Source organism: Pogonomyrmex barbatus, unplaced genomic scaffold (genome assembly GCF_055798465.1).
Source record: "Pogonomyrmex barbatus isolate J1 unplaced genomic scaffold, ASM5579846v1 scaffold5, whole genome shotgun sequence".
NCBI lineage: Eukaryota > Metazoa > Arthropoda > Insecta > Hymenoptera > Formicidae > Pogonomyrmex > Pogonomyrmex barbatus.
This window is the reverse complement of record NW_028297149.1, coordinates 6105966-6133064: the sequence shown is the minus strand read 5'-3', so window position 1 is coordinate 6133064 and position 27099 is coordinate 6105966. Positions and strand designations below refer to the sequence as shown.

The 27099-nt window shown below is 40.3% G+C and overlaps 3 protein-coding genes across 22 annotated transcripts in view; 2 read left to right on the top strand and 1 right to left on the bottom strand.

Moving 5' to 3' along the window:
- The window catches only part of LOC105426286 (venom serine protease 34), a 37098-nt gene that overhangs the window by 673 nt on the left and 9326 nt on the right, over positions 1–27099 (bottom strand). The window contains exons 1-5 of one of the 3 annotated variants that reach the window (XM_089081706.1): positions 20488–22323; positions 1228–1445; positions 816–1034; positions 511–709; positions 48–248 (exon numbers count right to left, since the gene is read on the bottom strand). In XM_089081706.1, coding sequence (XP_088937832.1) covers positions 48–248; positions 511–709; positions 816–1034; positions 1228–1445; positions 20488–20518 — 868 coding nt within the window. In that variant the 5' untranslated portion in view covers positions 20519–22323. Of the gene's footprint in view, positions 1–47; positions 249–510; positions 710–815; positions 1035–1227; positions 1446–2383; positions 2520–20487; positions 22324–27099 lie in introns of those variants that run through there. The other 2 variants (XM_089081707.1, XM_089081708.1) reach the window with 2 other exon arrangements.
- Positions 2879–5515, top strand: LOC105426285 (Centrosomal protein 89kDa). Its single transcript, XM_011637442.2, has 6 exons — positions 2879–3018; positions 3125–3389; positions 3477–4084; positions 4150–4637; positions 4733–4985; positions 5049–5515. Exons 1-6 carry the CDS (start codon positions 2974–2976, stop codon positions 5316–5318), a joined length of 1929 nt encoding a protein of 642 aa, XP_011635744.2. The 5' UTR covers positions 2879–2973; the 3' UTR covers positions 5319–5515.
- The window catches only part of shot (dystonin-like protein short stop), a 106084-nt gene continuing 87312 nt past the window's right edge, over positions 8328–27099 (top strand). For 13 of the 18 annotated variants that reach the window (XM_089081684.1, XM_089081691.1, XM_089081682.1 and 10 more), the window contains exons 1-2: positions 8328–8755; positions 13425–13770. In XM_089081684.1, coding sequence (XP_088937810.1) covers positions 13605–13770 — 166 coding nt within the window. In that variant the 5' untranslated portion in view covers positions 8328–8755; positions 13425–13604. Of the gene's footprint in view, positions 8756–13424; positions 13771–22942; positions 23081–27099 lie in introns of those variants that run through there. The other 5 variants (XM_089081699.1, XM_089081694.1, XM_089081690.1 and 2 more) reach the window with 2 other exon arrangements.

The following is a 27099-nucleotide window of genomic DNA, read 5'->3' as shown; positions in this document are numbered from 1 at the left end:
TAACAATAAGTGTTAAATAACAATTGCTATTATAATAATTGTCTCGCCTAATAAATCCACATAACTTCCTGCGAAAGAATCGGACTGATGTTGAAACGGAAGACAAACCGGTCCGACTTCCTCACTGAAATTTATAACAGAATTCACCATTACTATAGCTATGTCATTTTCTAAGGATTCGCTGTTATAAAAAGGATGTATGTCAAATCTGGATATAGTGAGAATACGTGAGGCATTTGTATCTGCACCTAAAATATTTAAAAAATTCTATAATTAATATAAACGCTAAATAAGATAATCTTCATCGAGCAAGTTTTGACTAAATAAAAATTATTTAGGACAACTAGTAAAGATTCAGACATATTCTACATTACATTTTTAATTTCTTAAATATTTAATTTGTATATTTAAATATTAAAATAATAATAATAATTAATAAAAATAGAATAAAATTGTTTTCTTCGAGAAAATTATTAAGGAAATCTCTCTCTTCAAGTTCCTTAGAAGTACCCGTGCTGAGATCATGATCTCCCATAAGTATGCCCATATTACTTGTATCTCTATCGGTCAAACAATGTGCTGCAGTTAATACATATTTTTCGGATATGATAGTTGCTCCGCAATATACATCCCTTCGGGAAAAATCGACCAGACCAGCCATCATGGGGTATTCGTTCACGCCAGTTTCCATACCTCCTACTATTTTTGTCTGTAATAAATAATTAAAATTAAAGAATATAAATTAAAGAAAGAAAAGTTTCTATTTAGTATTTAAATATTTCATATCTTTTACTCTAATTATATTTAGCGCGTACCGGTTTTTTCCATCCACATCTGCAGTCATTGTTATCTACATCGTCGATCGCTTGTAATTCGCACAGAAACTTAATGTCAACAGACCAGAATGTAGTTGATAATTCAATGGTCATGACTTTTTCTGTCGATTCAATGGTAAATGTCTCATTGTCACAATAAGAATAGGACGCGGAATCGTTCACATATACAGTTAGCCTATCTAAGGCGCATCTAAAATTCTATAGGAAAGAATATGCTAGGTATTATCCTAAAAGATGCAATTCAAATTAATAAAAAATAATTTGTTTTTGACGCGATAAAACTGACAAAATTAAATTATTCTTTTCGTAGATATAGATAGGATTGATAATTATGGCAATATATATTTTTCATTAATTTTGCAATTAATATCTTACAATAAATATGTCTTACCCACGGTATGTTGAAAATATTGCACGTTAATTTAACGCGATAGTCGCTTTCCGCAATCCACTTGCAGTAGTGACGGCCATTGGAAACATTAGGATAGTCGGAATTATACACATAATAAATGCTACCGGGTTTTAAATGTTGAAAATAGTTGCAATTTTGATGAAACAAGCCATTCGACATCATAAAAAAAAACGACAGCTTCAGCACGAATAGTCCAACTATAAAAGAATAGTTCGTTACTGAGAATTGTATTGCTCTAGATTTCTGTTACTGATGTGCAACAAAAAAAGAAAATGCAATGTATACTTTAAGAATAACATTTTTTTTAATTTACAATTGTTATATTTAGTTTTCATCATCGACAAGAATTTTATGCTACAATATGTAAATAATCAATGATTTGATAAATCCGAGATAAGACAGTATTTAAAGCATTTGCGTCGAAGTTATTTCGGTAAGTTGTAATAATAATTAAATCATTTACGGCCAAATATCTTTTAGGAGTATTTCAAGAATAAATTAATGCAATGCAGTTGTCGCCAACATTATTGCGCAATCAAGATGTTCTTCTCTAAAACGTAGTATAAGATCTTTCGATTTTACGAACTCATTTATTTGTAGATATGTCTCTCCTTGGCAATCGAAATCGGATTTGCTACCAAATTGTCATGTAATAAAATAGTATTACACGATCAACTCGAAGAAATAGGCAGTCGTTTATGAAGAACCGCATTGCAGTTGTTATCATATATCTCAAGTCCAGACAAGTGTATAGAGACATGCTATAGGAATCGAGCTTTTTGCTGAAGCAAATCAATTTCATCATTGTAATATTATTGTAATTTAAAGCTTTCGTGTGTATTCTACAAACGTTAAAAATTTAAATTCGTCCAAAATAATTGACGCGTTCGATGAAACAGTACATCGCGTGTTTCCGCTCCGTTTTTATTTTAAAACGGAGTATTTCCTTCAATTTTCTCTCTCTCTCTCTCTCTCTCTCTCTCTCTCTCTCTCTCCAACTATTGTTCTCACAATTATTTTATAACTAGTAGGCATAATTAAATAATATAATTATCCACGTATTGCATGAGCGATTTTGCAAAGTCATGAAATCCACGAATATCGCTTCTGCGGCCGCATGGCCGTAGGTACAAACCTAAGAATAAATTGAACATATGTGTAGGTAGTTAGAGCAATTTTATTATAAATGGCAATTTTCTCCTCTCGTTCCCGGTCTACGACACGCTTTCAGCAGGCCCCACGTTGAATGAACTTGAATGAAATATGCATACGCGCGCACATGTGTGCCGCGAGTCTTCATTGATTCGTGCGACGGTTGCTCTTGTTAGCTGACTGCCGAGTAACGTAGGAAGCTCATGTTCGTTGTCATCCAACCGTGAGCCAGAAATCGCTGCGAAGCTGTCAGCATTATCTAGCTAAGAGCAGGAAGCCATTGCGTTTACCGACGTCTGACTCGACCCGCTGGCAGCCACCGTCGTTGCTAGCGGTGAATTCTATTCTGGAACTCATTCTCAGTCGTTGATTGCTGGTTGCCATGACGGTCGGAGTCATGGCTGTGATCAAAACACAAACAAATTGTAAACCCACTAAAGTCTACTCGAGTCGACTGCGATTTGAAGTGCCACGTGTTTACGCTAGTAACATCGAAATCGCAGATGCAGACGGTTTTCTAAAATTTTCTTCAGCTGTCACTCACCACGTGCGTATTGGAGTCAGTCGCCGGCGATGCCAAAACGTGACAATAGCACTGACAAGTATACCAGAGAAAAGGTAGATCTTTTATAAATTAAATATTTCTACATTATTTTGCAGAAATAAAAAGATTTTTTATGTAATGACACTCTTTGACTTTTAATATCCTTTATCGTAATCGCAGCGCGGCGGTTATAGGATTTCAGTCGCAGAAAATGAACTGGAACCAGTGCACAAACCATTACGTTACAGGCGGTTTCACAGGACAAGACGTCATCCAAGAGTCAACGGTGAATTTGAAGAATTAATTGATAAAAATGGAAATAATAATGATAGCGTTGCTCTGCCTAAGAAAAATAGCAGGCATAATGTTCAAAAGAAAATTGACAAATTAGCTGAGGAAAATCGGATATTGACGATGAAACTGGAAAGTTCTCATATAAATCCTGGTAGGTTCTCGCTAGTAATATATTTATTGTGATATAAATAATATTTGTTACTAAAAAAAATTTTTAAACTATTCTGTAAAATTTCAGAAACTATTGCGGAATTGAAAGAAAAAGATTCCTTAATGTCAAAAATTTGCAATAAATATCATAAGTTGTTAAAAAATCATGACAGTCTACAACAAGAATATGAGAAATTAAATGCTCTTTTGGCAGAGCGTGAAACGGAATACCATCAATTACATATACATCACAAGGAATTTATAGAAGCTTTACAAAAAGCAGAAAAAAACAATTCCAATCTTCTAACATTTAATCAAAGATGCAAGGCTGAAAATGTTCAGCTGAACGAAGATGTACTACTTCTTAAGCATGTCATATACAGATTGAACGCAGAGCTTGAAAGATATCAAGATAAATTAAAGGAATCTGGACAAAGTGTTCTATCTAAAAATATTAGTGACATATTAGATTCTAAGAGACCGACAGATGATATTAAAACGATATCAGAGTCATGGGGTTCTGTGAATATTCATGCATTAGGTCCGCTTTTAGATGCTTATCAAGAGAGCCTGTTGGAGAAACAAGAGCTTGTAAATAAGTACGAAGAGGACATCGCAAATTTTAGTAGCAGATGCAAGGAAGTTATCATGGAGAATGAATGCATGCAGAATGAAATGGAGAAATTGAAATCGAAGGTATTCTATTTGTAAAGAAAATTGTTATGTATCTTACAAATTATTGTAGTAAAAGTTTTGTGCAGTGTGCCAGGTATGCGGATGAAATCAAGATGATATCCGAGGATGCCGACTTGCTCAAGGAATTAAACGAGTGTTATACGAAACAGACTGCTCATCAAAAGCAAAAGATACACGAGATCCATTCGTTGTACGAGCAGAAAGTGGAGGTGATGTCATTTGACAATAACAGACTTCACGAACAATATCTTGCTTCAAAGACTGAATTAAGTAATCTCCAAGGGAAATATGATATTCTTAACAAGGAGTATGAAAAGTTACAAAATGACAATACAAAAACGATACCCATCCATGTTCACAACGCTACCGTCGAGGAATGTAAAGATCTCTTTGAGAAGCTGAAGCGTCAATATGAAACTGAGAGGGAAAAATTATCAACTCGTATTAGAGAATTGGAAGAATCTTACGGTCAAAGTAAAACGCAACTGAATGTAGTCACAATAGAAAGAAATCAATTGAAAACATTGAATAAAAGCTCTGAGAAACGCTTGAAGTAAGCATCATGATCAATGCGTTACAAATTCTAATTTAAATGTGATTTATATCTTTACATACATACATTATTCATTCTGTTTCTCTTCGTTTTAGGCGTATGCAACGAAAACTAGAGCATTTTCAGAAAATTGTCCATTCCATGCAAATATCTCGAGATTCTTTCAAGAAACAGTTAAGGAAGACAACAATGTATTGCGAAGAGCTGTTCAGCGAATATGAAAGGATGGCCGCCGAACGGGATAAATTAGTTACACTTTTACATGAAACGGAAAATGAGAATGCAAGTATTCATTTTCTCGGGGATACTATTACTCAACGAGTAGGTCACTTAAAGGAACAATTAAAGGTATGTAAAACGAATATGTAATATCTTATTGGTTTTTTTAAACGTGATCACGATTATTTTCAGATCATACACGAAGGTGCGAAGCAACAATTAGCATTGGCGGAGAAAAATATGAAAGTGCAACAAGTCGGAGTGCACCGGATGAAGGACGAATATCATCGAGAGGTGCAACGTTTCAAGCATTTACTGAAGCAAAAAGAGGAGACGATCGGACGACTGCAGAAAGAGATCAGCGCGACTCGCGAGAACTTGGAACTCGTTTGGAAAGTAACTGCTACGGACAATAAGAAAATTAAAGGAGCGCTGAAAAACGCGAAGATTCAGCACGTTTAGCAGAGCTTATAAATTATCTACGATGGAAGTGTGCAATAAATATAAATAAATTCCGTCCTAATATGCAAAAAGCGTGATAAAAAAGGATTACCGCCGGTGTAAAATTTCCTAACGCTTAACTTGGAGATGCCTCATCGGCTATAAACGGAAACTAGTCATTGTACAATATATATGTAGCATAAATACGTGGAAACTAATTATTTAATCTTTATAATTTATTACACACATAATAATTACGTCGTTTCCCTGTTGCATTTCCATTTTGATCGATATGTACCGGAGATATCAATCGAGTTATGATATTACGTCAGGAATTAAAACGTCGCCGCCACTCCGCTCGACCGACCGACCGATCATTAAGATAATGTATTCCGCATGATAATGACATCTCCCGTGTCTCAAATATTCACGCGCGTTTGCTCGTTGTTCGGTAGGAGGAAAGATGGCAGATTTATCGATAGTATCACCGGTTTTATTTAGTGGTGACATCAACCGCGGCAAAAGGTTTTGAAGGTTGCCATTGGTGACAGCGGAGCTAAAACGCCGGGGAAACCGGCGGTCACTATATGAAAAATTAACGTCCCCGTTTATAGGAGTGATCTCACGTTCCATTAATATTAACATGCAAGGCGCGTAAGTGCGCTCGTAATCATTCGCATCGCACCTTGCGTTTGCTAAACGGCCTTTGCTAATTGCCGGACGTTTTGCTAGAGCGCAGATAATCTATATACACACATTGGCTTTTATGCTGATACCGCGATAACATGGATGTGACTACCGAGAAAACACTTTAGATATTACACGCGGTCGATTTATTTGTTTATTTATTTTTTTGTCTCTAACATTGTTGCTTTGGTTATATTAAGAAAATTACTCGAACATCTTTCAATTATGTTTATCAGTTCGCAACGAGATAATATCGGGCGATTTTTGTTTCTCTCTGCACTTTAGAAAAACGTTCTGCGCAATTAACCTGTTAATTATCTTCTTTAAGATAATTTATTTGCCTGTCGTCAATATTTCTTGTCGAAATATTTTGATTTTTATTTCTAAATCAAGTGTCTTTATCTATTTTAGCCATTTTGCCTCTTCGCTTTTACGCTTCTCCATTTTTTTCTGTGTTTGCGGAAAAATATTCGCCGTAGATCGCGTCTGAAAACGCGAATCGAATTGCCGATACTTCGATTCATCGAAATATTGCCATTCGAAAAATTTTGAATTACAGTAAATTCGGACCATGTTGGAAAAGACGCAAAATTGTGTTCGAGTCTCTCTTCCGTATTTCTCACAGTCGTTCACAATTCGAGGAGTGAAATCTGCAATCATGAAGATCTCACAAAGCCTCGAAATTGCGAAATTTTCGTTCGTTATGACACGTAATGGAGATCGCCGGAATTTTGTTGCATATCAAAATCTGCGACAGCTTGCTTCCGCATGTTTAGTATCCATCGAGATTTTCGCACATCTCGTTTCATTCTCTCACCGAAATGAGACATAAGCCCGATTATCCTTTAATAGAATATACACATATTCGCCATTTTTAGTAATTAGTTATCAATTAATTAACATAATTAACGTAATTAACATAATTTCTGAGTAGTAAATAGTCCCTCAAAATCGCCATTTTAATATTGTGACGTTTTTTTCCGTCAAGGAGAAACAATCGCAATCATAATGTATTCAAAAGAGCTGTAATTATAAAGTGCATAATTTTAAATTGTAATTTCTTTTTTTTAATTTCTTAAATAAAAAGTAAAATTGAATAAAAAAATAAAAATTATTAAGAATCAACAATGTTGTTTATCTTACATTCAAGAACAAATCACGTTTCACTATTCAAGACACAAGGAAGATCATTAATAAGATAATTTTTTTTTGAAACTTGCGATAAAAATTTCGTTAGAAAAAAATAAGAGAATGATTATCAAGAAGAGATCGAGGCGTTACAGATAATTTAAAGGATTGCTTTTAGGTTTTTCGAGTAACTCAGAAGATTTCGCGTACGCGATGCTTCGGCCAATAGGAAGGTGTGACGTTACACGCGCGCAAGAGCAAGCGAGAGATCGCATAAAATTGCGAGCATCTAGTTTAAAGCTCCGGGCGCCGGTTATATGTCGCAGTGTCGGTTATACACGCGACACGCATATTAATTTGAGAAACTAGTTCTCGCACAATGTACGCGCGACACGAGCTTCGAGCGGATCCGCGAGGACATCGAGTGCCGCGAGCGTGCTAAAATAAAAGGAAGCGAAACACGTGTCGCGCGTAAAATAACCCTGCAGGTAGATTTAAAATTCTGTCAAGTTTAATTTATAGTTTTCATTATTTTAAAGAAGGCCACGAATACGCTAATGAAAAACATTTGAATAATTTCAGGATTCTAGATATAAAGGATAGTATGATGTTCTCTAAGCATGTTTAAAAAAAATAATATTTTAAAAATATCTTTGACATGCCACATTACCTTTACGTGATTTGTTATCCTGTGATATATTCATTATATTTATTAAGTAAATTCTGTTTTATAATAATGAAAAAAACTGAAAAATTATTATTATTATAAAGAAAAGTCACCGGAACTATTATAGCAATAAACATTATGAAAATAATATCAAGAAATATTTCATAATTATTTTTCTTTATAACTAAAATATCAAACGGCCTGAAAGTCCGGTATGGGTTGAAACATTTCTTAAACACACAAGCATATTGATATAGGGAATATATATTTTAATGAGATATATTAAAATAAAATAGATTAAAATGAAGAAACAGAACAAAATACAAAATATGCGCGCATTCGTAAATACACGGTGCGTAAAATGGTGGACAGCTTCGTAAACTCAGACGCAAAGTCGCAAAGTCGCCGAAGGTGGGCCCTGAAGTATCGATTGAATCCGCCGACGGCGGATGATTCAAATTGAATATTCGCGGTACGTCCGAGCCGCCCCTGTCGCCGCTCGGCCGTTTCCGGCGCGCCTCGGGCGGGCTCGCGCACAGGCAAAATGTCGTCTGCTAGGCGCGTCGTCCGTCCGTCGTTCCTGCATACAGCCGGATCGGGCATTCGTGACGCGAAAATCGTGGCGCGATAAGGCGATAATGCGCGACGCGCGCGCGCTCCGCGCTCGCGACTAGGCATACGGTGAATACAAGTGAATCGGGTGTTCGGTGCGCGATCGTCGCGCGCGCGTGTACGTTTCCCGTGCCGAGCGGACGACGCGCGCTCGCCGGGCCGAGGAGTGCGAAGTCGCTGTCGCGCGAGGCATCGATTTTCGCTCGTTTTCCGAGCGCGGACGCGGCCGGACGAACGACCGGTCGTCGCTCGCGCCCTGCCGTGTCGGTTTCATTCCCGACCGGCGTCGCGGACTCGATCGTCACCGTGAGGAGGTGGTGCATCACCAGGAGGAGGCGAGGAGGTGCAACGAATTATTTTCAGCGTAAGCCTCTCTTCTTCCGCTTCTTCTTTTCCTGTCTCATGCCCGCGCGTTTCTTTCTCTCTCTCTCTCTCTCTCTCTTTTTTCCCTCGTGTGCGTTATCGTCTCTCTTTCTGTCTCTTTCCCCTTACGCGTGGCACGCATAAATCGTCGCCGTCGCGTGGCTCTGCCAGTTAACGTGCGGCGTCAGGTGCGGTGCAGGAGGAGACGGCGCTCCGCGTCGCACCGCACCGCTCCGCTCCGCTCCGTTCCGTTCCGCGCCACGCCGCGTCGTGCGAGAACGCCGGAAGTAAGTAGAATCCTCGTTACACTTCGCGAGAGCGGCTAGGTTAGCCTGGCTCCAATCACGGCGCTACGACGTGTCTCGTTTGCCGACGGGGCGGCGATGACGACGCTCCACGATACGCCGTCCGATCCGAGGAGCGAGACACGTGGGAAAAGTGGGAAATTCGATTCGCCAAATTCGCCGAGTGTTTCGCTCGCCAACTGTTTCACTCGCGATCGCGATTCGGCGGCCCCATTTCCGACCTGCTGTTGTGCGGGAGCAGCCCGTGTCGTTGGCGATATCGCAATCGCGCGTCACGCACGTCCGATAGCGCGAGTGTAGCACACGCGTAATCGCGGTTGCATCTTCGCAAAAGTGCGGAAGTGAGTGGCAGGAAAGTGCAGTTCCGGAAAGTGGGATGGGAAGGATCAAAATGCGCTTGGAAAGTCCGTGCGCGAAGTCCTGATCGATATTGTCTCAACGCTCCTCACTTTCGCTCTCCTGGTATCAATTACATCGCGCGTTTAGAATAATAAACGGAACGGAGGAGGGGGAAAGATTTAGGACGTTGATATAGAGAGCGAGCATATGACTAATCCTCGCGATTGCGAGAACGCACGTCCGCGCGCGCGTGACGCGCGGTTTCTACGTTGTGTGTGTTTTTCGGTGTGCTTTCGTGCAAGTTCGCCGGGAAAAGTAGGCTGTGCCAGTGTGACTAAGCGCCAGGTACGCCGCACGGGTGCGATATTCAATTTACGCAATCGGCGGACCTTGATAATGTGTGGGAAGTGTAACGCGATAGCGCGGTGATAAACGGGCGAAAGGAGATCGAAAATATAGGAGGTAGGACGCTACCTCCGCTTGATAATCCGCGCGGCTCGGATTCGTGTTCGGGTTTCTAATTAATTAAAGCGACCGATTGCGTACGTCCCGCGCCGTGCGCGTTTCCGAAACATCCGTGCCGAGGTCTCTCTAAAAGTTTCGGATCGATACCGGTTTACGGTTTCACTTTTCGGCCGACCTTCCGTCGAAATTTATCGCTGCCGCAACCCTCGACCCATATAACGCTCTCGAGGCAAATAGGAATATTTTCTGAAAAAAAAAAAGAAAAAAAAAATCATGCGTTCGGAGGTGAACGAGTGGCGTCCGTCGATCGATCGATGAGCTATGCGTTTAATAATGTAGTTAAAATCTTCTATACTCATATTTATCCGGGAGAGCTCGAGGAAAGACCCATAAATCACATAGTTATATGTTTCGAAAACTCGTTATGTCGAATTCGTGCGACTTTATTCATCAAACGAGCTGGATTATATCGCCGTCATAGAAAAATATTTCTCTTTCAGAATGATATATTTTTCGAATGATTTTTTATGAAAAAAAAAATATGCGTCGAAAAATATATCAAGTTACTGGTGGAAATATACATTTTTATTTATCTATTTTGGTTTCTTTTTGATAAATCCAAGTGATCTGTATTTTATAATGGATATAATATTTTGAGTCACATGTAATTCATGGAGCATGATAAAAGAATATATATTAGAAAATGTATTTTTCTCTAAAAAAATCGTAGCTTTAAGACTGCGTTTGAGGACTGCGCTATTGTCGCTGTCGTCATTCTATCCCTAATTTACCTTTAGTGAGGGACAAAGATAGAATAATGCGATAATAGCGCGCTATCCCCGAACGCAGCCTAAACAGAATTCTCTACATATCTTGTTTATTATATTCTATTTGCGAAGCGAGATCAAAAGCGTGAGAGTGAAAAGGATCTTTTCTGAACTGTGGTCGGGGATCGCGTCGGCAGAGTGACATTATCTCCTTGACCTCGTCGTCATATTTAAGGCGAAACTATTCTGTTTACTCGACATGCAGATCGCGTTCGACGTTAGAGAGATGAAAGCCACGCTCGCCGCCAGAGATATGCCGCGGTGAGAATACATGTACTGGATTTTTACCTGGTCGTAATATCTACAAGTATACAAGATTCCTATCTTTTATCTCGCGGGTATCGCCGCGACGCCGACGGTCGCCGTCGGGTTTCGACAAAGCGACAGTCACGCGGCAGATGCGAGCTTTCGTCGGCGACCGGTTATAACGTAGCACCCTCGTGAGAGAGGCTTCTTTAATGGTCGGCTCGTAAAACCAGATCCCAACAAGTCGGGACGTCTAAGTAAAACTACTGTAAACTGATTCTTTTCGTTTCGAGTTTCAACCGGAAGCGGCCGTTAATTGGACGGTGAAGGGAAGCGCGAATCTGTTAGCACTATTTCTTGAATTTATGTCACGGCTTTATCCGCCGTGACTCGATTTCTTTTTCCTACCGAATTATACCTATTTTCTGACGAGGAAGAAAGAAAGAGAAACGTGCGAAAATATTCGTCCCGATATTTCGCGTTTTTCTCGACGCGCCTCGTCGCTCGCCGAATTTGCGTCGCGAATCGAAGCCGTTCGAAGCTCGTAAGTGGAACGGATATCCGCGGTCGCGCGTCGTCGAAAGCGTTGTCGAGGGAAAGAGAGAAAAGGAACAGGAGAGGAGAGCCCGGAGAGTTCGCGCGCTCTGCTACTGTGTTCCGCTTCTTAATTACAGTTTCATCGCGCGCGCCGCTGCGCCTCTTCCATTCATCGCGATTTTCTCGTCGACGAGCGCGCCTTAATAGCGGCCTTGTTAATGCCGCGCTTTGATACGATTTCAACTCACGGGGGGCTTTGTTCCGTCGCGCTTTTATTAATCACGCGTCCTCGGCTCCTTTTTCCGGCTCCTTGTTTCGGATAATCTAACGGTATCCCGTGTGTGCGCGCGCGAGCAGCAAATTCCGGAAGCTCGAACAGAAGTCAATCGGTGGGTTTGACTAAGATTTCGAGTCGGGGGTCAACGTACGGATAAGTTGACAGAGAGGAATATCTAATATTTTCATAGCGGTTTGTATTGAAATAGCATATGTGCGACACGCGGGAAAATAGCGTGAACTCGTGGTTACGGCATACAATCTACATGCTCCAACACAAGTAGTGATGACATAATGAGTCAAGTAGAAAGCGCGAGTTTTACGATGTACAGGTGCTAAAGACTGAATCTAGTTAGAACATTCGCGAAATAACGCTCTATTCTAACAAACGTAATAAGATAGTCGAAATTATTTTACTCGCCCGCACGTGTCGTCATTCGTTCGTCAAGGTTGTCGGCGATCTCAAGATAGCCGCGTATTATTTTCAATATTAGATCCCCTAGTTTGTGTTCTTGGAAACGGCACGACGTTTCGGACTCCCCGTATGTAGCTTAATAAGCATGTATCGTTTGCATGATAAGCGACTCGTGACCTCGCAACCCTTGTATTCTTGCCCGACTGTTCTTCCCCATGGGGATACCAGTGGGGATGTTTGCTACCTGGAAAAACCTGAAATTCTCAGAGAATTTGTTTGTCCTTGAAAGTCAGGGAATTTTATTGAAAATCAGAATTTTTTTATTTTTTCTAATATTTCATCTTTATTTAATCGGAAGTTTATTGATTAAATTGTTAACGCTAATAGTGGATCCATTCACTCTAAATATCAACACATTATTTTGACGACTGTTTAATATTGAAGACAATGATTTTATGTTAGATGCAGTTTTGCAAAGACGGATATTTTTTCTTAGTAGTTTTATAAAAGTTGAATTTCATATCAGTTATCCATTATATAATTTCTTGTTTATAGCTTTTGAAAATTGGTTGCAAATTGGTTTGAAAGGTTTGCAAATTTCATGTAATATTTATATTTAAAATATTTATTTTTTCAGAGCTCTTATAGTTTCTCTCAAAATTTTTCAAATTTAGTTATTAAAACTCTAACTCAAATAATTCTTAATTTTATTTTATAATTTATAAACTTTTATGAATGAAAAATATCAAGGACTTTGCATAAATATATATTTATTTGTAAAATATATTTTAAAATATTTTTATTTTACCTGAAATTTTTAACAAATTGCCTCGAAAATCAGAAAATTCTGAGAATTTTTTTTTTTTTTTTTTTTTCGGGTTGAGTAGACATCCTGGGGTACGTTTCAAAAGCCAACTTGGTTATTGAAAATCTATAATATGCGTGTAAATAAACTATATAATTTTATAAGATTGGGATTTTGAAATGTATTTCAGCAAGTTAGAGTCACGTAGTGTAGATGGTAATCTAAGCATTTAGCAACGAGACAACATCATTCCGTGCCGCGTTTCTGGCAGAAACACGCCATCGTGGTTTATCGTAAATGTTTCGTTTTCCTTCTCGTTTCTCGTTCTCATGTTTCACCCGGCGGCCGCAATCCGTTCCGCGTGAAACAAACGCGATCCGCGCGAAGACAAGAGAAGGAGAGAGGAGAAAGAGAGGAGTGAATATTACATGTTTTTTTTTTTTTTTTTTTCGCAGTGAACGCACGTGCGTCGAAACGCACGTGGCTCGGGTGGACCGACGGTGTTCGGTGTCGCGTCGTGCGGTGATGTAAACAATGTTGGTGATGTCGGGAAACGGCCGCGGGTTATTGTTGACGCGGTGGTAGCGGCACGCTTAAAGGACATTGCGACGCGCCGTACGAAGCCGGAGATACGCATGCGGCGTGGTGCCCGAGTATGGTGTAAGAGAAGCAATCGGACGACCTGGGCTGCGGGGATCATGGAGTTCGAGCTGGACGGCAGCCTCAAGGAATGGGCGAAGGACAAGCCCCTGAGCATTCTACAGCTGGATCCCGCCGATCGGGCCGTGTTACGAATCGCTGGTGAGTACCGCAACGTCGTACATCGACCGCCGCTTGCCACCTTAATTGCATGCCTACGACTCTCGTGGGGATATTCCGGGATATGTTGTACCCAGCGCGCGCACCATAGCAGCGCTCTAATGATATCCACGTAATATCCCCGATGTGTGAGAAACGCAACAAAGACGTTAGATCTCGTCAAATTTACATGCGAGGTCGTAACGTTCGTGATTCAGTTCCTTCGCGATCCATGTATTCGCGTCTTACAAATATGATTTACGTTTAATGCGCATTGAGGGGAGTTTGTGAAAACTTGGATATATTGCCTTGTCCTTTTAATACTAATTGCTATCTTTGTTTTTTATTTTCGGCCGAAGATTCTAACGTTTTGATGAATCTCTGGCTAACTGATATTAATGAACTCTTTTTTAAAAATAGAGGAACCTATCGCGTACACATTTAATTTTCCTTCCTCTGGTTTTCATCAAGAAAGATTTAATTTGATAATCTTTTTTAGTGAGAACAATACGAGAAAAGTAAAAGATATGAAATATGCTGAATAAATCATGAATGAACCGAATCTCCTAGATAGACTGCTATTCTAAAGGTAGCAACCGCGTTTGTTATATTAGAACGATTCATTTTGCTCGAAGAATAGCTCGTTGAATCGTGAATATGAAAGTAGCTGCAGCTTTAGTTAGCACATTCGAAAAATCATCCGAGCATAACGCGTAAGACGAGTACCTTGCCGAGTAACTTTTGCTCCTCGAGTCTCTCGCCTCTCCAGTTTTGCATTCGTGCATTCATGCGGCACGAACGCAAAACGCGGTGAGTCTGCGAGATTTCGGGATGCTGCCCGACGTCGGGATGCCGATTCATCTTGATGCGCTCGCGCTCTGCAAGGACAGAACAACGTTAACAACGTTGACACATTCGCACGCGGTTATTTTAGCCGTTGGTTATTTACTTTCCGCCGATAAATATAGCGGCGCATTAGCAAGTGCATGGCCCGCCCGGCTCTTTCTCGGTGTAGCACAATGCAAAGCGTTGTTTCGGATCATGTATCTCGCTCCCCGAACGACAAAACGAACCGTCAACTTGGATTCGGCGTATCATAAACATCCGTGAATGTGCTCAGCTCGAGCCCACGTGGCTCATCCGGCCGAGCGAGATGTTGAATTGTTGATATTATTGCGGCTTGAAAATGTGAACGAAGAGAGAAAGAGGGAGAAAGGGAAAAAGTTCGGAAAGCATTCATTCGCCGGATTCGGCGAATTATGAAGCTTTGAAGTGTCACAACAATCGGTACATTATATAAACACTTTCTTCTTATTATTATCTTATTATTATTCATGTATTCGTGTATCTTTACCGACATCCACGACTTGTTATAGGCTCACTTCTTTAAGATTATTTTTTGCTACGAGATAATTTAATTAGCGGCTACTCTAAATTCATCGTGCTCTTTAGCGTAATCTGATATACCGCAGTGACGTTGACGTCCGATCATCGGCCGTGTCGTTCGCATGCAAATTCCTCTCTCACGGACCTTACGATCTCCTCCTACATACAGACATTTCTCATAATCATCGTCAGTTAACATTATCGTTTGTTCAATCTTGTCAGTCATTTATCGCTTGAGAATGAAAAAAACCAGACAGTTTAGCCAAATAAAAAATACTCTTCTAGCACAAAAGCTCACCATTCGAATAGCATTTATTATATCCAGATTTTTATCACATTCTTTATTAGAATACTATATAATATGTAATAATGTGCATAATAATTACTATATTATCAATAACGTAACTAGCAAATCATATTAATCTAGGAATTTTATGTATACGATTATTTTTCGTCGATTGTCAATTACTTCAATTATCTGTTTTATTGTCATATTGTTTCTGATTGATGGAGATTGTGTCGATCAATGTCGACCCTCGTGAACATGCGAGCGGTCTACATCGAATTTAATCGTTCGATTAGTTCCTTGATGACTCTGTTTACCCCGGAGATAATTAGAGTTATGTCAAAAATAATAAATAATGGATGAAGCGTGCGTTTAATAGCCCGCCATTTTAACAAGAAAATGATAGTCGACTGATGCTTAAAAGTTCTGGGCGTTACCTTCGGACTTTAGAAATTAATGTGGCAACGATGCCTTGTATGCCGATTGCTCTATTATAAATCGAGTTTCGTTCTAGAGATCAAGGAAATTGAGAATATTTGAGGTATTATTAGGGATATTTAGAACAGCAATAACTTTTAGAGTCCGGTGAAAAACCACATACTGAGAGAAATGTCTAGTTGAAAATGGATGAACCAGAAAATTCTGACATCAATCAGAATTTCGGTTATCTCAATTAAAATTTTAGTAGATTTAAGCAGAAAATTCTGATTTGTCCATTTTCAATCAGAATTCCAATTAATCCAATCAAACATTTTTTTCAGTGTAGGAGTTCTATTTTTTAAACATCGATATATGAAATCTTATAGTATACGTAACGTTATGCCACACTAGGATTTTCATATGTGATATGTTTCAAGAATAAGATCCCAGTATTTATCTTAGGCTTGACACGCTTGCATGCTTGACTCGGCGCTATCCTCTCTTTATTCATTTAGAATCAACTTTGATCGCACGAAGGGAGAAGACTTGATCGAGAAATCGAGGATGGGTCTTGATCTCTTTAAACGGGACTTTTTTTCATAATCCCGAGCTCGCGAAGCGAGTTTGCTCGATTAATTCACTATAAGTCGAATCTCGTTCTCGAGATTAAGAAAATCGAGAACACTTGTAGATATTCAGAACTCTGAAATCTTCTCGATTTTCTAAATATCACTCGATCAATCCATTCCGCGATACTGACAATCTTTTATGGACAGCGAAACAAAACAAAAAAATTCCATCGAAAATGATAAAATTTTCCAAATTTTTAGATAATAATAAGACATCAAAAATTATGCAATATGCAATGCTTTCGTCTATTTTTTAAATTCTATTTTAATTCTACTTTAATTCTAATAAGAAACTGCTTTTTTTTTAAATTCTCACGAAAAATAGGAATATATTCCGAATTGTGTGTCAGTGTGCAGATAAAATGTGAAATGTCATGAAATTCTAGCACAATAACCATCGCGTTTCCGTATTTCGCGATGTCGTCGTACCCGAGGTCTTCAATGAGGGGTGCCAATGAGAGCAGAAACCCGAGAGCATTCTGTAAATATCGAGTTGCACGTCAGAGATTGCCTTACCACGATAATTTTTTTCGCAGACATCTTTTCTTTTCTCCGAGATGCCTCGCATCTCTTCGGAGAAGTTCGAACTTCTCTGATTATTATCTACTTCGAACATGCACGATACCGCGTGGGTGTTCAATAGTCCTCATTATTCAAAGAGCTCGGACGTACAAAAATAGATATTTTTACGTCGGGGATGAACAGTCTGGGATAAAGCGTGATAAAGGAAAAATTTACATAGCAGAGAGGCGTACGTAAATCTTTCTACACGACAGATTTTCTCTGTGACAACTGACACGTTAGATTTTTTATCACGATTGTATATTCAATTTGCGAGGCACGCGTGTAACCAGCGTAAATCAGTAGCTAGCATAAGACTTATTAAGATCTTATATATCATACACGCATCTATTCGTTAAGTATTAATGGCCCGTGGCAATTTAAGTTTGTTATGCGCTATTAGTCATAGGATGGTCGGCGCACGTTTCGCAGTAGCATATTTCGTAGCTGTCTATTTGTAGGCCGATGATGTGATGCAGGAACTACCTGTCCATTGTTGCGTAATTGAATCACAATGTGTCTAGTCAGTCATAGCATCATAAATCATCTATCAAATTTCTCTCGATCGGGAATTGCCTCGGTTGAAAGTTATTATCGAAAAAAAATTGAAATTTTTCAATTTAATTAAAAAAATTTTATCAAATCGAAGAAGAAGCTAAAATAAAGAATTATTTGAAATATTAGCTATATATATATATATTTTTTTTTTTAATTGTTTTGTTTCAATTAAATTGTTTTGTCTCAATCTAATAAAATAAACAAAAATAGGTTGAAAATTTTTATATACAAATTTTCCTTTAAACATTTCTTGAATGCTTAGTAATTCCTCTCAGGGTGTGGTCCTATATAATATTAATTATACATATTAACAATGTTGTAGACTTTCAATGTTGTAGATTTTCACGGATTAATTCCTCGAATTATTGACAGCGGCTGTTTTTGTCTACCGGTTGGGTTCGTCGAATCGCTCTATCTCGCTGGCTGTAGGAAGTAGGGACAAGTTAGGTCAGTTCACATTGAGCCACGACCGTGGAGGCGGCAACAGGTGCTCGGGTCACGGTTCGATGCCCGGCTATATGCCATCAGCCGCCTCCTCGTTCGTCTCTCTCTCTCTGCCTAGAGTCTGTGCCTGGCGATGCACGTTGCGCCCTCCACTTTTAATTATTGCCACCTGGACGACTTTTCCCCTGTACTTATGCGAGTTATAGGAGGCCATTTTGAGTTTTGCGGCATGAACGCTCTTCGAGGAAGGCGCTTCAATAATTTTATTACTTTTATCATTCACTCACCTTTTATCACTTTGTGACGCATTTAATTAGACTTTTTATATTATAATTACGACTTTTCATAGAGTGCAAGTTTAAGGAGAGAAAGCGATTCCGAATTGTTCTTCAAATATCCTCACGTAAAGTACACATGTGGACCCATATGTCAATGCGTAAACGTAGAACAAAGCTGTTTAGACGCAACAGACTCCGACAGAATCGAGTCGCGCAGACTAAACTTACGCGCGAGACATTTCGCGGCCGTTCATTCATCCGTCGTTTAACACTTTAACACTTAATGTAAATTTAACCCCATGGATAATGATCACCCACTCGAGTCGCGAGGTTTTTCATTCCGTAATTCGCGTGGGAGATGTAAAGACCGCGCGGCGGGTGTTCCTCGTCTTCCTTCATTTCTATCAAAAGCGAAGAACAAGAAATCGGGCATCATGTAGCACTAACTATTGCATAATTCGCAGCGCACCGTTAGAATATTTCGCGACGCGTCCAAGCTCGCGTCGCATAACGTCGCGTTGCGAGTATGTAGGCGCATAAGCGAAGAAATGTAAGTAACAAGTTAACGCGATCTGAATTCATTGCCTCGTACGAGAGCTTTCAACGTTCTACATAAGGGAATTCTATTTTAATATTCCCGAGGGAAAGATAAAAAGAGTGTTCTTTCTCTTTATATAACATTGGCAATTTAAATGTCAAATATTATTTAACAATCGCTTTATAGATATAAATTCAACAGTGAAAGAAACTTTTAATAAACTTTTAATTTAACTTTTATCCAGTTCATTGAGTAATGCTCTCTCCGATTTATTTTTTTCAAAAATTATTTTTACATTATTATAAAGTATAATAAATAAGACAGAATATTTTGGAAAACATCGAAGACATCTTTTAAATATTTTAGTAAATTATACATGATTGAATATTATAAAAATCAAATATTTTTAGAACATCTTTAAACCTGTTTTTTTTTGTCTGTGCATACTTTCGAGATGCAAATGATACTTTAGAATACCGAGTTGGGTCTGTAATTTCTTGTGGTGTCAGTTGCTATGTAAATAGCATGTATCCGCCATATACCTGATGATACCGAAGTGCTTATCCTGACTCGCTTATTAAAGCGTATGTTGTAAATCATTTTATATAACTGTGGAAAAATTATAGATCATTTAATGAGTTTTTGTTGAACAATTTTTTTATTAAAGGAACTATTAAAGGAAAATTATCTTGAAACAGTTTTTTGTTTGAAACGTTTAACTTTGTCGAGTATTGAAAATTATTTTTATATAGACAGATAAAAAAATAATCTGTAGTATTTAATTGAGAACATATAATGTGGCATAAGGGTAATAATATAAAAATGCATTAAACTAGCGAAAAATTTCGCTCTGAATACCGTTATAAAGAAGCTAGACTTCGGGCCAGTTAGTTCGACTTATAGACGTGAGATTCTATTTACGATTATTCTCTTGCCGTTAACTCGGAAACAAAGAGATCACAATGTACATAGAAATCGTGTGTTATATCTAATTTATATTTTAATTTCTGTAATAATTGCTAATTAACATGAGATGGACCTACTTTACCAACAAGAGATATCGGAGTATCTCGAGAACATTGCACTCGTCTCATCGATATCGCGACCGTTTTACCACACTTTAATATTATTATCCTATGGCAACTGTTGATATCTTTAACTCTCTTTCACTGATGAGTCATCGATAAATTTTTTTAAGATAAATTATTTCAGAATTAGTATGTAAAAAAAAAAACATGAATTTGAAAATTTTGAAACATGAAACGCTCTTAACTGAAAACAAACACTGGCTATTATTATCTTTTCTTTCCATATTCTCAGTTTCAAAATTTGCTTTACTCGTGTTATACGATAAGACACGTGCAAAAACGACGTGTCACATCGCACTGTTAGTGCGATGTTGATATTACGCACGAATGCATTCTACGAATCGCACGTCGATCTCGATTTTAAAACGGTGATTCTGCACGTTGGGCATCTCATTAAGCTCAGTCGCGATTAGTGAGCGCATTTATTTCGAAAATATCGAGCACGATTTTTTTAACAAATTCATTCAAATGCTATATACATTTCAAATATTAAACATGTTTATGAAATAAAGATTTAGTGGAGTAAGCTTACCTTGTGAAATATTTTTAAACTTTCCTCGCATTTTTTTTTTTTTTTTTTTTTTTTTTCAAATAATTGATATTCTTACAATATCTAACACTCACACAATATTTTATGTTTTCATAAACTTGAATAAATTTTAAGCCCATGCATCGGTTGTACAGATGCCATATAAAATTTTTGAATTTAACGAATGCGGTGTATCTTTGATAATTAAACGACGAAACTTTACAATAATTTGACGTTCACCGTAAGACTGATTTCATACGCGAGGCGACGTATTTATATATTTGTACTAATCTTGGTCTCGATCGCTGTACAGTTAGGAATGCCAGTTAAAGTTGTTGCCAACTACATAAAACGCGAGTTAAATTTAAAAAAGTGAGAAAAAGTTAAAAAAAGTCAGAATCGGTCAGCTAACGATGAATTTGAAGACATGCGAGCTTATTCATATCATGATCATGTCTGCTTATTTAAACGTTGAGTGCAACGTAGTTGAATTTGTAGTCTTTATGTAGCATTTCCATAAGTTTTCAAGCTGGAAATAAATTTTTCTTAATTATAATTTATGATAATGGATTTTGTCTGTATAATCATATTAACAATCATAATAATTTTAATCAAGGTAAAAAACTCATTAGTATATGGCTTCTCTTTCTGCTTCTCTTTCTGTTTCAATGAATTAGTATATGAATTCCTAGTAGCAATTTATTTTTTATGGTACGACCACGCTTATAACTATACATGTTGCATTGGATTAAGATACGAATAACTGATCAATTTAAGCATCCCTAGGCACGCATATTGCCGAGGGTTACGTGCTTGCAAGAAATAACGCGTGACCCCATCGGGAAGGTTTAATCGGAATTCTTTCTCTTTCTCTCTTTGTCTCACTCGGTTCGTCGACTGGGTTGGGTACGCGTTTCTGGGTGGGATACATGAAAGATCGCCAGTGCTCTAAATAGTAGTGGTTGCCCCACGTGTGTCTTCTTCCACTTGATCGCGAGTGCTTCTCCGGATCGAACTCTAGAGAGTCGTTAGGGGCCGAATAATCGGGCGTGAATGCCTCGATGATGACGCCCGTTATGATACAAATACGCCTGGCTCTTCCGACAAACATTCTAGAAAGCACATGCTATTTCGCACGTCTTTCGCACACGAATCGGCATCGGCAAATGTCACTCGTCAAAAAAAATGTGCACGAATAAAAAAATCAAATTGTTCATCGCTCATCACGAGATACAACCTCGTTATTTTTCTCCCACGATTTTATCTGAGATTCCCGAATTGAATTCGACTCCGCTGTCGCTCTCGCAGCCGGATGAGAAAATACAATATCTTGACCTGGGGCGCGAAAGAAGGAGAACGAGGGAAACGCGTATGAACGAAACGCGATTTCCGTAATCTCGCACCTCGTACGTATATACCCCTGCCAGTCCGTGACCTGCCTTACTGGCTCCTTCGGCGTGTAGCCTATCCTCTAACGATGTTATATCGGTACGAGAAGGTGCGCTCCTCCCTCACCCTCCACCCCGGCTCTCCCTCCCTCTCTTCTGTTTTACGTTTCACGCTCCCTCCTTCTATCGGGCCGCACTCCTTCGTCTTCTACAGGAGCAAGCGAGCAGGATCGCGATTGGGGAACCGATGAGTCGACGGCTAGAGGGAGAGCGATGAGAATGGTCGTCGGGTCGGTGCGGAAGACAGAGGGGAACAGAGGCCTGTTTCTTGGATCGGTTTCTCTCTCTCTCTCTTTCTCTTTATCTCGAGGGAGAGCCGGCCGCCGGGTGGGCGGCAGTTGTCCAGGCGTCGGCAGTCTGCGTTCCGAGGCGACGTGGCCTGCACGGCGGAGCGACATACCGCGTCCTCTCCAATTCTCAGTACGCTCTCTTTTCTCTCTCTCTCTCTCTTTTCCTCTCTCTCTCTGTCTGTCTGTCTACCTCTCTTCTCTCCTCTATCCTTCCGTCTTTCTATTCTCCCTCCTCCTCTTTCTCTCTCTCTCTCTCTCTCTCTCTCTCTCTCTCTCTCTTCCATTCCAACGCGTGTCCCTGTGCTCCTCTCGTCGCTGCCGCCTCCGTCCTTGCGCCTGGCTCTATTTCTCTTCTTATCCGTCTCTATCTATCGTATACGCTTCTCCTTGTCGCTCCAGCACCTGGCTCGCGACGCGACTCTTCGTTCCGGATACGCGGCGGCTTCGTCAACGCGCCGTCGCCGTCGTCTTCGTGGTCGTCGTCGTCGTCGCCATCGCCGTCGCCGCCGCCGCCGCTACGCGACATATACATATATATACGTTCCACGAGAAAGAGAAAAAGAGAGAGAAGAATTCGCAGTGCCACGTTTCGAAGCGTCCGGTCGTCGGTGTGTCGCGCGTGTTTTCTCCGCGGCACGAGGAGTAGTGAACTGTGTGCGGGCGCCGGACGACGCGGAGAGCAAGCGAGCAGCGATCGCTCGTTCGCAATTTCCGAGTCCCGGCGTTACTGTCCGTTTACACGGGTGTCAGTGACATTATTCTAGTCTAGTGGGTACGTAGCGGTTCGGAGCGACGGTACAGCAACAACGTAGAAATCCTCGCGGTGTGCCGTTCCCTGGATACGGTACGATAAATACGGTACGATACCTTTTCCTTCGAGCCTCGGGCGAATCGACCGTACGCGTTCGTGTTATCAGTCGTGATAAAGGCGACACGGGCGTTTGCGGTACTTCAGGCACGCCGTCATTGCGACGCAACATGACGCGAGATTTCTGATCGCGATCGACACATGTATGGAGAGAGAGAGAGAGAGAGAGAGAGAGAGAGAGAGAGAGAGAGAGAGAGCCGTGAATTTTTAACAACCTATCGCCAAGTAATCAAGATTCGTTATCGTTTCGATCGAATTCGGAATTTCGTTCTGCGAACATGCAGAGATATTTATCTCTCTGTGATTATTCTGTGACAGTGAAAATTGCGGCCAAGTAATTTTTCTGCATCAAAAATTAAGTTCTTTCTTTTCTCAAGAATTAAAAAGCTAACACGGTACATTATTACTCCGATTTCAATCTTTAATCAATTTTTTTGTGATTTGTAGAAAAATATTCGAAATAACGCTAATTGACATGGAAATATTTCAAATGGCTTGACAACGCAGATATTTGCTCGAGTCGTACACTTCGTAATCGCGGCAATTCCCTTCACCCCTCCCTTCACCCCTCCCTTCACCCCTCTGCTCCCTCATTCTCTTTCGATCGATATGTCGATATCAATGGATACGCCTCTTCTTTTCACACGATGACTTTTCCATTCGTTTATCACTCGCGCGTGCTCGATATACCTTTATCGATTTGAATTGTTTCGCTGACATTACAATCGCGATTTAGCTTTTAATTGCTTTGCGGTTTACACATCGTACATGTGATGCTTATACAAAGTTTATCGCAAGTGGAATGTTAACTATGATGGAAACAATGGTTTCTTTAAAGAACGAACGATTAAATTCCGCCGATTAATTTCATCTTACTTCCACATGTATAACGTTTGTCAGTCCATTCAACTAATGTTTTATCTATAAAATTAGATTTTTCTAAAATCAAAAGATTGATTTTGTCAGAAAATTTTATATCGCTTTAAAGGTGTGAAGAAGCAAATATATATATATATATATATATATATATATATATTTATTCTTACTACCGCAAGAATCAACAATAACGTCATATCGTCGATTATCAGTTAAGCGCTGCGTGCTTATCTGCTATTATCGATACTACGTAAGCCGGATAAATATCGCGCGATGGCAGATACCGCGCGTGGTAAAAACACGGGTAATTTGCCTATGCTTAATAAGCGGCGCAAACAATCGGTCTCTTCGAGATAACATTAAAGATGAATATACTCAGTCGTCATTGAAAATATACATAAAATTTCACGTATCACCTTACGCGCTTCCCCCTTTTCGTCCCCCGTTGACAGCGGGAAACGCGCCGCCTGACAATTTTCACGACACCGCGCCGGGACCGCGGCGGGATAAGAAGAAAGTCGTTTTTATCGAACACGAGGATTATGTAATAGACGCTGAGAGCGAGGAGCCAGCGAGTCGACAAGTCGCACGACAAAACTGGTCGAGGCAGGACGTGCACGAGAGCACATACAAACGTGTTACGTACTCACGCGCCGGCTGCTCGAGCGTGCGTGACTTCTTAATTTGGTTAGATCGCGAAACTTTTACTCGAATTGGCGCTGGTTAGTGCCAGTATTTGCCGTTAATTCGCGCGGTAAATTTACTCAGCGAAGAGAGACCCGAGTACATAAACAATCGTGATTCTCGAGGCTTGATTATTCCAAAGTACTCGGCAGAAGTCGTAATGAGTTTCAAAACGGTATGTCAACGCAATGTCAACCGAAGACGTAAATATCTGGTTTCGCGCTTCTAACACGAAGAAAGACTAATGTTTGATCGCTAAAATTTTTTTATGTCAAATTTTTATCTAAAAATAATTGATTTTATTTATCCATGTCAATTTGTAAAGTAAGGGAGATTGTTTTTAAATTTCTTTGAATCAGTTAATATAAAAAACTTTCCACTATACGTGGAAATTATTTTCTCTATCATTATTCCTGTTTTGTAACGGAATTACTCATCAAATCCTTATCCTCCTTCGTCAATGTCTCACGTTTCCTTTCTGTTATCTTACCCGCAGCAAGTCACTTTTTCAACGCAATACGATGCTTTAAGCCGAATACGAATTATCGTAAATGACGTCTCGCGTTCTCGATTGTACTCGACGCGATGAAATCATTCTCGGTTATTTTCTCGATTGCCCCTTGCTCACGGGCAAGTGTGAACTCATCGGTTTTCTAGTGATAATGGAAGGAATAAAACAACATTCGAAGACGACTACAACGATTAAACATCCTTATATGGTAAACTTACGGAGACTTACGAATTTGCGGGTTGCGCACCGTTGGCAAACGTTTCCGAAAGGTGTGATTCGATTGTGGGCGGATATGTCTAGGCAAACACAGGTGGGGCCCGAAATCGAGCGGACCCACATTTCGGACTTAACATACGTGCTAACCGGTCCCTTCCTCTCGAAACTAGATTCCGATAGTTCCAAACGCTTCCATTCTTAGGTTAGCGTCAGCAGGTAGAATTCCCTTTACAATAGGAATTTTATCGTCGTTTAAAGCGGAGACGATTCTGTCTAGAGAACCTTGAGATAATGCATATCGACGTGCACTAAAATTATTCGAGTCGAAGATATCTCTACCTACTGCTGAAAGAGAGACAGAAAAAATGTTTACGATCGCTTATAAAGAATCTCGAATCTTCGTCCGGTCGCACATCTCCATTGCCAATTCTCACGGCCTTTGCCGGTCACCCTTTATTTGTACACTTGTTAGCTGGTGGTTACTCCGTGGCAAGAATAAACATGATTCCACCCATGTTACCGAACGTCGGCGGTGATTGCATTGTGATCAAACGCAGTGCACGTTCGCGTCCGCGCGGATTACGCCTCCGCTGGCGCGCGGAAACGCGGCAACCTGCTCTCGGCTATAGCTCGTGACATCCGTGCGAACACCGTCGTATCGTTATCTCGTGTTAACCCACGTACTCCGCGACTCGCGCAGCGCCTTTTAAGGGCCGATCGCAATCGAAGATATCATCTTGTTAAAAGTATATTGTTCCGAGACCGACTGTTTCAGACAAGTCTTCAGATTGAAGTGAAAATTTCAGACGATTTTCGGTTGAGAACGGGAAAGAGAAGTTCTGCTAGCTAGATGGAATTTTTTTATTCACGCTTCGATGTTCATGTTTAAACATCGTACGTCACGTCAGGAAGCGACGTGTTTATTCTCTGTCCAGCCTCCGCCCACCTTGCCCACCTTTGAAATTGATCCCTCGGTTTCTCATTACCTTAATCGTCCTCGTCGCTTGTCTTTCACCTACCACTATGACTATGTAACTCATCCTACGAGCCAACGCCCTTTCGGAGGATGTCACGGTTGAGCGACCCGCGTTCCACGAAAGTCGGAATGAATGCGAGTCGCAGTTATGAATGCACGGAATTAAAGTCATGGATGGTAGGACGCGTGGTGCCTTTTCGTAATCCACGCGGGACGCGCGCGACTCGATTAGCCTCGGCGGGCCTCTCCGAGTCCCCTTCAAGGTTGATCGCGGAGGGAGTCACCTCGCTTGTGGGCCCCGGGAGTAATGGGCCGAGATCGAGTGAGGACCCGTTATGCGACTTGGCGCAAGAATGCCGCCGAGCCGGCCTCCGTGTAGTCCGCGTTATGCCGCTCGCGATACTTCGTAGCGCGCGCGTGCCTTCGCTGGTGCCTCCTTGCTCTCACTTGAGGGAAACGTTCGTGCGGACCATCCCCCTCGGATTTTTTCGACGAACCTTCTACCGAATCCAATCTGCGGTATTTACCTCTTTAATCGCGGAGTCGTTGGTCTCCGCGAGACTTTCGCTCGTGGAGAACGCACGCGAAGGGATATGCCACTTCCTAGTCGTTGCGATACCTATTTCCATATGTATAGAGGCGAGTAGTAGTAGCACGCAGGCGATTGCGAGGCAAGTAGTCGCACAGTTTCGCTCCGTCATTTAACAAGCACTGGTCGGTTAATATCCCGTAGTTATATATCATGC

Bases quoted from the DNA above. Each gene is read 5' to 3' on its own strand.
- LOC105426285 (XM_011637442.2), top strand. From the start codon at position 2,974: ATGCCAAAACGTGACAATAGCACTGACAAGTATACCAGAGAAAAG. The intron at 4,085-4,149 runs GTATTCTATTTG...AGTTTTGTGCAG, and splicing joins TGGAGAAATTGAAATCGAAG to TGTGCCAGGTATGCGGATGA. The intron at 4,986-5,048 runs GTATGTAAAACG...GATTATTTTCAG, and splicing joins ACTTAAAGGAACAATTAAAG to ATCATACACGAAGGTGCGAA.